General features: G+C 45.1%; 1 protein-coding gene across 3 annotated transcripts; it reads left to right on the top strand.

Annotated features, from left to right (window-relative positions):
• Positions 1-893: 893 nt before the first annotated feature.
• Positions 894-8,095, top strand: RCCD1 (RCC1 domain containing 1). Of its 3 annotated transcripts, XM_066608656.1 has the most exons (8): positions 894-1,117; positions 2,624-2,842; positions 3,277-3,430; positions 3,524-3,645; positions 4,053-4,130; positions 4,233-4,385; positions 5,704-5,733; positions 7,933-8,095. In XM_066608656.1, exons 1-8 carry the CDS (start codon positions 955-957, stop codon positions 8,079-8,081), a joined length of 1,068 nt encoding a protein of 355 aa, XP_066464753.1. In that variant the 5' UTR covers positions 894-954; the 3' UTR covers positions 8,082-8,095. The 3 variants fall into 3 exon arrangements, with proteins under 3 accessions (XP_066464753.1, XP_066464755.1, XP_066464754.1); XM_066608658.1 differs by lacking the exon at positions 4,053-4,130; XM_066608657.1 differs by lacking the exon at positions 5,704-5,733.
• The last annotated feature ends 1,705 nt before the right edge of the window (positions 8,096-9,800 follow it).

Genomic DNA, 9,800 nt, shown 5'->3' with positions numbered 1-9,800 from the left:
CTCACCTCTCGCACGCTCCGGATCTTCCCTTCGCCGCGGCTTCATCTCTCCGTCGCGGCCGGATCTTCTTTCTTCGGCTCGGCGGATGTGCAGGATGACGTCGGTGACGTGCCCCGCGCATGCTCCGGCCCAGAGAAAAAAGATCCGGCCGCGACGGAGAGAAGATGGCGCCTCGGCGAAGGGAAGAACCGGAGCGGGTGAGTAAATTCCGATTTTAGGTCTCCGGCGGATCCGGACGGCTTCCATAGGCTTCAATAGAAGCCTGCGGGAGACCCGCACGAAAATGGAGCATGGTCCAGATTTTTTCATGCTCCATTTTTAAAAAAATCACTTTTATTGACCATCCGCGGGTATTTATCTACCCGCGGGTGGTCAATGCATCCCTATGGGGTGCGGATCCGCGGGCAGAAGAGTTAAAATCCGCTGCGGATTTTAATTCTTCTTTTGCCCGTGGACATGAGGCCTTTCATGTACGGCCTGCAATGCCCGGGATTCTGATGTTACTGACATGCACAGCGTGCCTTTTTTTCTCCCCCCAAATTCCCTGCCCTGCGCAGAGCGGCGCTGCGTATGATACCGGGAGAATAGAGCATACTGTGATTTATTTCTCCTGTGTATCATGTGCAATGTCCACATGCCGGTGGCCATAGCCTTCAATCCGCCCGTGTGATGGCGCCTCTAGGCTGCTGTGGCCCTCTGTGTAGAAGACGCCACAAATAAACCTATATCCTACACTAGACTACCGGGAGACATTGCATCCAATGAACTATAACGGGGAGAACTACAAGTTCTAGACTGTGAAGGCTGCAGAGGTCAGCACAGCATAGCGACCACCGTCCTAATAGCGCACTGCTGTCCTCACGTGACCAATCACATGACCTATACGTCATCAGGTCCTTTTACTTCTCGCAGCCAGTTCCTATGTAGCGCTTGAGGACCTGCGGCCGGAGCCTGATGCTGTGGTTTGGCTTTGGCTACAGCGGGTTTGGGCAGCTCGGGCCAGGAGAGGGGTTCACCCTAAACCTTCCGGAACCAGTTCAGCTGAAGGGGGCGAATGTAGAAAAGAAGCGAATTGTCCGCGCGGTCCCGTCGTGGAGTTATACAGCGGTCGTGACAGGTACGCCACCTGGTGGTCGTATATTGTATAGCTGCCTTGTTCCTGCACAACACTGTGGGAATGCCGCCTTTATATTCCCGCAAGCGGAAAAACTGGGATCTTAGCATTTCACACGGTTTTTTTTTAACTTAACCCCTTAGTGACCGGCCTATTTTGTGCCTTAGGAGCAAGTGGTTGCCATCGTCACATTGCAAGCAATTTCTGGGCTGTGCTTTTACAGCGTTCACCATTCGATTCTTATGTAGATTGGCGCGATTACTACGATAAGCTTATACAGTTTTTTCTTTTATCTTTTACTGTTTTTGCACAATAAAAACAATTAAAAACAAAACCGCAGCTTCTAACGCATTTTTATTTTACCGGTAGTTCTGTAAGGGCTTGTATTATTGCAGGAAGAGTTGTAGTTTTTATTGGGACTGCTTTTTATTACGCTTTTTGGAAGGCAAGCGAAAGACAAATGGCAATCCTGGCATTTAGTTTTTTAAATTATTTTTATGGCGTTAAAGAACAAAATATTTTCATTGTTTGTGTCATTATGAACGCGGTAATACTTATTATGTGCTGCTTTTTTTAAATTGTTTTCTTTGGTATTTTATCCATTTGTGGGGAAAGTTTCTTTGGATTTATTTTTCTTTAAATTTAAACTATTTTTTTTTTTAGTCCCTCAAGGGCTCTTAAAGATGCGATAGTTTGATCGCTAAAATAGCACATTGCATTACTTATGTAGTGCGTTCTAGTAAACATAAAACTTTGGCATTTTACCGCAATTTTGACAGAGTTTGACAGCGTTTTTTTAACGCTCCCCATCCTTGTGATGGGTGATATGGGGCGTTAAAAAAAAAAACAAAAGGCAAAAACGCTGAAAAAAAGGGCAGACAGCACTCAAAAATCACCATGTTAAAAATGCCACATTCCAGCGCAAGTGTGTGAAGCCCCTGTGCAATCAAAGGGAACGTTGTATCGCGATTAGCACGGCATTTGGAATGCCGTGGTAAAAAGCATCTGCTTTTTATGACAACAGCCTATTAGATTCTGCTGGAGCTGGCGCCTAATAGGCTGAGTTACATGGCTGACATGGAGGCTTTTGTCTCGCTTCCAGCTGCTATGGGAACCCATTGGTACCTTGCAATCACACTGCAGGGTGCTGATGGGTGACAGGAGGATTCCACTCTCCCTGTGATCTGCGTTCATGCTGCAGTTGCTATTGATTGTGGCAAGTAAAGAGTTAAACTACCAGGATCTGAAGTTTCTCTGCTCCTGGCTGCTCCACAGCCTTAAAAAGATGTATGGACAGGTTTAAAGCCCATTAGTGAGGCTAGTATAAAGGTGTATTGGCAGTCACTAAGGGGTTAAAGAAATATATATTATGTGTGTACGTATGCAATATATATAATGTAGATCATACTTGCCAACCTTAACCCCTTTACTCCCAAGCTATTTTTCTTTTTTTTGTTTTTAATTTTCAGCATATCTCTGACACTGATTTAATATATTTCTTCTGTGTAGATGAAGGGTCACTCCTCCTGTCTGGATGCGTTGGTGGGAGCCCTCAGCAGGTCATTTGCTTCCCCAGTCTGGGTTGTTGTGATGTTCTGCCATCAGAGAAATATCTTATTATTCTAAGGAAAGAAAGGGCTGAATGCTGGGATGTTCTCCATCTAGACTGCAAGGGTACGGTACCAGAACCCATGTGGAAAATGGAGTTTTCCGATTTATACGATACTGGTAAATATCATTTTGTGTACATTGTAGCTGCTATCATTGTAAAAGACTTCCATTCAAGGGCATTTCTGGGCAAATACTATTTATGACCTATCCTCTGTGAACAGTGGATCACCCGACCCACTGTCAGTGGAGCAGAGCCAGTCATCGGGGTCGGAGCACAGAGTCTCTGGAGACGGCTTAAACCAGAATGTGGAGCCTGAAATGTTATAGGTGGCTTCACGCTCATGAGTTTCTGTGTGAGTGACTTAGCATCAGAGACATCCTGATAACTATGTCAGGCCCTGCTGCACTGACAGCGACTCGGAAGATCAGCTGATCACCGGGCATGCCGGCCAAAAAAAAAAAACTTTGAGTAGTCCTGCAAATTTAATACATGAGTTAAAAAAGCATGTCGGAAAATAATGGCTGATATCTAATATATTTTGTATTTGTAGCTTTTCCCTTGGTAGCCAAAGGGTATGTATTATCTGAGCCCCCATTCTTCAGGGAGCTTCCACCCACGCTTCAGGCTCAGAAGATGGCTCTAGGAAATGAGCATGCTGTGCTGCTGACATCTGACGGGAAGGTGCTGACATGGGGATCAGGGAGGTATGGCAGAATATGTCACTTATTAATATGTTGTTATTAATATAATAATAGTAGTATCGGATGAATCGTTTCTTATTCTTTGCCTCTTGTAAGACACGGACAGCTAGGACATGGAGATGTGGAAGACGTATCAGAACCTCGTGTAGTAGAAGCTCTACATGGCCTGACCGTGAGGGAAGTGGCATCAGGAGGATGGCACACAGTCTCTATCAGCGGTAATCATCTCCACTTGTAAACTAAACCAATAGTAGGATGACTGGTTTCTGGAAGGTTAATTAGAACGTATCTGCCAGGAGGCGGTTGCGCCTCAAATAGGCTATTCCTCCATAAGAGCTTATACAAAATACACGGGCGTGCATCCAATATTCCAGTGATCGGTCTACATGGAGAGATGAGCTTTTTTGATCTAGTGTGGTGTCACAAGCCACATGTGGTTCCCAAGCCTCTGGTTGGGGTACACTGCTTTAAAAAACAGCTGAAAAAAAGTGTAAATTTCAGGAAGTATATAGAGTGCAATTTGCAATAAGCAGTTTAATTAATTTAAAGAGTTCAGCAATATTTGAAATGATATTACTAAATGACAGATATCTGCTTAAGAAACTGACATTGTCACGTCATCTAGAGAGTGGAGATTTATATTGCTGGGGATGGAATGAATCCGGACAGCTTGGACTTCCTTCAAAGGCTTTACAAGAAGAACGTAAGCTAGACTGTGATGTATTTGCTATGTGTTTACCACGCTTATGTATACAGTGCCCCTTACCAAGGCACATTAGCCAGCACTGATTTCCCCATTTTCCAGGACCTTTCTCTAGAGAAGACCCCACTGAATGTGACGAAGATGAAGACGATGATCTTATTGGAATTCAGTCCTTTCCAGCTTTGATCGATTTACCGCAAGAAACCGAAGCGGCAAAAGTCAGCTGTGGATCCCGTCACACTGCCACAGTGACCCGTAAGCACTGATATGTGTAAAGCATATTAGAAATGTTTACTGGGGTGCAAGCCTTGTAACAGCCCTTCAGACAATACCATCCCCACAATATGGTCTGCAGGAAAAGAACATTATTTCCTCATGTAATATACAGTATATATCACTATACGTTGCGCCTTATACCCAATTTTTTAGCCACTAGATTGATACAATGTTCACTAAGCGAACATAAAATTGGTTCATTCACATTAGTGATGTTTCCCTGCATGGCACCACGTTGCGATGTGATGCAGGGAAAGAATCGCAGCATGTTTTATCTTTTTACGACATTGCCCTTTGATTTCAATGGGGCCGGCAGAAGCAGCAGCGGCCCATTGAAAACAATGTGAAAACATCGCGATCACCTGCCGTGGTTGTGACAGCCGCGCTGTTGGATTCCTTTAGCCCTGCAGGGTTTCCATGTGAAAAGCCTCGCATCCAGGGATTTACATATGGATTGCGAGGGCGATATCTGGCTGTGATTCACAGCTCGTTATCGTCCTTGCAAGTGTGAAGGAGCCCTGACTCTCCCTAGCAGCGCGGTTGGCTGAAGACTTAACATAGGAACTTTGCCCTGGCCTGACAGATCACTCAATATATCAAACTCAAATTTTATGATTTTTACAGCGGTGGTGAGGATGTCACAAATCTAATGACCCCAAAGTCATCTACCAAAGGTCACGCAAAGGGATCAAAATATGGTGCAAGAAAAAGCCTGAAGGCTTTTTTTACATTAGATCTTGGCATTCGTTTCTAAACTGTTTCCCATTCTGGTATGACTGCACTTTGGGTCGGCTGCACCTACTGTATATAGGGGTTTTTCCCTTTATTCAAAAATTTAAGCCCATTAGTCTTCAAAGAGAGGATATAGTTTTCAATTACTTTTCCTATTTTTTACTTGAGTTGCTCCACTGTGACAGAACCTCCGAACAGAACCATTTACTATCACTAGTGGTATGGACACCACTTTGGTGTCCATTTGACAGAGTTTTCCGTTATGTTTGGAGCATGGTCAACTACATTACTCCAACTATAGCGACAACCCTGTTAAACACCAAGATGGTTTCCGTAACACTGACGGCAAAAGATTTTATTAGTTTTCGCTTTGGGGTTCCATCAGTGGTGTTTGCAGCCCATGCTATGTAACCCCCAGATGGAATCTCACAGTGTAGTGAAGAACGCTCCCTCATGGTGGTAGAGGATCAGTCTCTGGCCAGTCAGTGTGTTGGTAGACAATCTACTTGATTACCATAAGATAATAAACTCCTAGTAACTGCATCTTTCCTATTTTGCGTGACAGGTTCTGGTCAGCTATACACTTGGGGATGGGGTAAGTAGATTGTTTGTTTGTTTTAGTCAGGAGTGCATATATCTAATTTTACTTTTGGGTTAACACAAGAATATCATCTTCACGGATCTGAAGTAGATTTTGTGTGAAATATCGTATATCTGTTATGGAAGCTTAAAGGGGTTGTCCCGCGCCGAAACGTTTTTGTTTTTTTTTTTCAACCCCCCCCCCCCCCCCCGTTCGCCGCGAGACAACCCCGATGCAGGGGTTAAAAAAGAACACCGGAGAGCGCTTGCCTGAATCCCCGCGCTCCGGTGACTTCTTACTTACCTGATGAAGATGGCTGCGGGGATCTTCTCACTCGGTGGACCGCAGGGCTTCTGTGCGGTCCATTGCCGATTCCAGCCTCCTGATTGGCTGGAATCGGCACGTGACGGGGCGGAGCTACACGGAGTCGGCATCCAGCACGAGCAGCCCCATTGAAAAAAGAAGAAGACCGGGACTGCGCAAGCGTGGCTAATTTGGCCATTAGACGGCGAAAATTAGTCGGCTCCATGGAAACGAGGACGCTAGCAACGGAGCAGGTAAGTGAAAAACTTTTTAAGACTTCTGTATGGCTCATAATTAATGCACAATGTACATTACAAAGTGCATTAATATGGCCATACAGAAGTGTATAGACCCACTTGCTGCCTCGGGACATCTCCTTTAATATGGCCATACAGAAGTGTATAGACCCACTTGCTGCCGCGGGACAACCCCTTTAAGGTGCTTTCACACGGGCCAATAATAGTTCAGATTCCCGTGATCCAGTGAGAATCTGAATGATAATCCTTCAATGTAAATGCTGCCCCGATTAAACGACGACCGAGAAGTTGTCCGGCGGTCGTTCACTTATGAAAAAATGCCTGTTTATTGTGACTGAAGACTGGGGTGCCTGGAACGATGCCCGGCCGTCCCGCCTCCATTCACTAGCGATAATCATTCCTGTGTAAAAGCTCAGGAGCAATTATCTCTAGGACGAGCTGCCGGGCATCCTGCACCCAACAGGTCATCCTGTGTAAAAGGGCCTTTAGTCCTGTAGACATTCTTCAAGGGATGGCAAACTATCTCCTTTTTTTGGAAGCTGTAGTAATGGCTGCATACGAAGGGATGTGTGGCAGACACTGATATACGTGTGGGGTTTTTTTAATAGTAAGGCCGCCTGCACATGGGTGGAAATCCCACGGCGGGATTTCCGCCACTGAAATTGCATTACGATACGCACTCCTATGCAGACGGCTGCGGTTTGGCCGCGCGAAATGTCGCGCGGCAAACAAACCGCGGCATGTCCTATTTCTCTGCGGGGCTCGCAGAGCCTTGCACAGAATCGTCACTCACCCAGCCGTCGGCTCCGGTCTGCGCATGCGCCGGCACATTAAAGAGCTGGGGCCGCCGGGCGCGGGTGAGTACGTGCTGCTCCCTGCAGGCACTGGAGTCGGGTCCCGCGGCGAGAATTCTCGCCGCCGGATCCGACCCGCCCGTCTGCAGGCGGCCTAAAATGTATATAATATATATATATGAGAGCAGACACGCAGAATGAGGTTAATTTAGGCATCAAAATATCAACCTAATACCCGTTAAAAATATATATATATTGTATATTAGATAAATCAGATAAAAGAATCAAGGACTGTATGCTGAGGCTGCACACACACTATTGATGCAAGAATATCTTTATATCATGCCAATGTATTGCACATCTTCTATGTAGTTCCTGGACCTGCAGATTCAAGAGTGCGTGACATGCTGCAGGTGGAGGTCAATAATTGCTTCTAGGGTTCGGTTAATGTATTTATTCAGGTCAATGTAAGGATAGATCATTTAGAGGGAACTTTCTGTTACTACTTGGGCCTCCAGCACAGATCTGTCATGACATGCAGGCCCTTTTTTGAACAGGATGACCGATATCGAGTGGACCCCATTATAGTCAACGGAGTCTGTTCGGTGCCATTCGGTTCTGTCATAAAATGGAACTGTTCAACTAGAGGATTCTGTCTTCCTGCTTTCATAACAGGGCAGTAAAACTGAATCCCCTAATGCAGATGAGAACATATGGGCACATAGTACTGTCATGTGTCTATTGCAGGGTTCATGTTCATAAGTTAAATGGTGAAATGTCATTTTAATGTCCATTATCAAGGTCTTCATTGCTTCAGACTATTATCAGTCTGTGTAACACTGTTTTCTTGTCTACTCTAGGGAAATATGGTCAGCTCGGCCACGGAGACACCAAGAATCTTGATCAGCCAAAACGGGTTGAATTTTTCTACCAGGGCAAATTTTGTGTGAAAGATGTAACTTGTGGACATTGGAATACTTATGTAATGTGTCTGCCAGAAGCTAAATAAATGCCCCTATTGTATCATTTCTTTATCTGTGAGTTCACGGGGTTATGGTTACATCGACTCTTTATGTAGCCTTGTGGATCATCTCAGCGGTGTACTGAGTTTCTCATGATTTCTTTTCTGGACAACCTCCTAGAGTTTATTGAAGTTATATGTTGGATTATTCCAGTTTACAACCTGGTTGGATAATTCCAATTTACAGGATGCAGACCTTCTTTTTTTTTTTTTTTTTTCTTCCCCCCCCCCCCTTCCCACTTTAAAAAAATCTAAATTATTTTATTTATCTATCAACATTGATGTGGATTTATTTTGGGTCCACGGCGTAATCAATAGGAATGTTTGCACCCTTCCAGATTTATGTTCAGAGATTGTGCGCACAATGTAAGAGATCACACGAGACAAGACTGTCAGTGTAGAAAGTCTTCCTGACTGTTTATTAGTAGGCGTATAGCATCTTATATAGCATGATGAGTTAATTGCCCTTTATGGGCAGCAGGAAGCCATACGTGGTTGGAAATCAAAGCATGGGATTGGGTGGTCCAAATATGGTCTTTTTCCATCCGGTCCTGCGTGAGTTGCTGTCGTCATGGACGTCCGACATCACGTGGTTTCAGGTACAAAATCAGCGCCATCTTTCCGAGTTTGATGGAGAGGGTAGGGGCGGGAATGAGCAATGTGTCGTCAAATGACGCCTGAGGGTTATGTGCGGGTAAAATGTGCCCTGAGTAGAGATGAGCGAACGTACTCGGTAAAGCACTACTCGTCCGAGTAATGTGCTTTATCCGAGTACCTCCCCGCTCGTCCTGAAAGATTCGGGGAGCGCCGCTGCTGACAGGTGAGTTGCGGCGGGGAGCAGGGGAGAGCGGGCGGGAGAGAAGGAGAGAGAGATCTCCCCTCCGTTCCTCCCCGCTCTCCCCTGCAGCTCCCCGCTCCGCGGTGCTCCCCGAATCTTTCAGGACGAGCGGGGAGATACTCGGATAAAGCACATTACTCGGACGAGTAGTGCTTTACCGAGTACGTTCGCTCATCTCTAGCCCTGAGGTTATGAGCGTGTGTTTCTATCGTGCTGCATATTCTGATACCGGTTAGCAGTACAGGATGTGCCGCACATTCCATTCTCTGGCTCAGATAGTGAAACAGACATTTCACCTTGCATAGATAGAGATATAGATATATCTTTTTTGCAAGAGTAGTTGTATTTTTCAATTATGCCATTTAATGTACCATAATATACCGAAAAACGTTAGAAAAATTCTAAGGAGTGAGATGAGGGGGGGGGGGGGTAGGGGGGGAAATTCTGCCGTCTTTGGGAGTCTTGTTTCTACAGTGTACAGACTATTACAAAAATGACATGATAACTTCATTCTATGGGTTATATAGAAGTGTACATGACCCCGTGGGTAATAATGGTTCTGTGCGCTGTCCACGAATTAACATTGACCCAAATACTCTTGTTTTCAATGGGAAACATCAGATTGCACAACATGTAATATCTTTTAAGGTCCCATTGACAACAATGCATGATTAACTCCGAGAGAATGCCGAAAAATAGGACATGCAGTGATTTTTTTTAATCTCGCGGGAAATAAATTGTTCATGTGAATAACTCCATTCAAAAGAATGGAGTTCAAATTCGTGTGGGTTTGGGGTGTCTTGCACAAAACCCATCTGAGGAATGGCCACAAATCTACAAGGAGTATAGATTAACTGGAACAACAGAAG

Source organism: Eleutherodactylus coqui, chromosome 6, assembly GCF_035609145.1.
Source record: "Eleutherodactylus coqui strain aEleCoq1 chromosome 6, aEleCoq1.hap1, whole genome shotgun sequence".
In the NCBI taxonomy this organism is placed as follows: Eukaryota; Metazoa; Chordata; class Amphibia; order Anura; family Eleutherodactylidae; genus Eleutherodactylus; species Eleutherodactylus coqui.
This window is presented reverse-complemented; position numbering and strand designations above follow the sequence as displayed.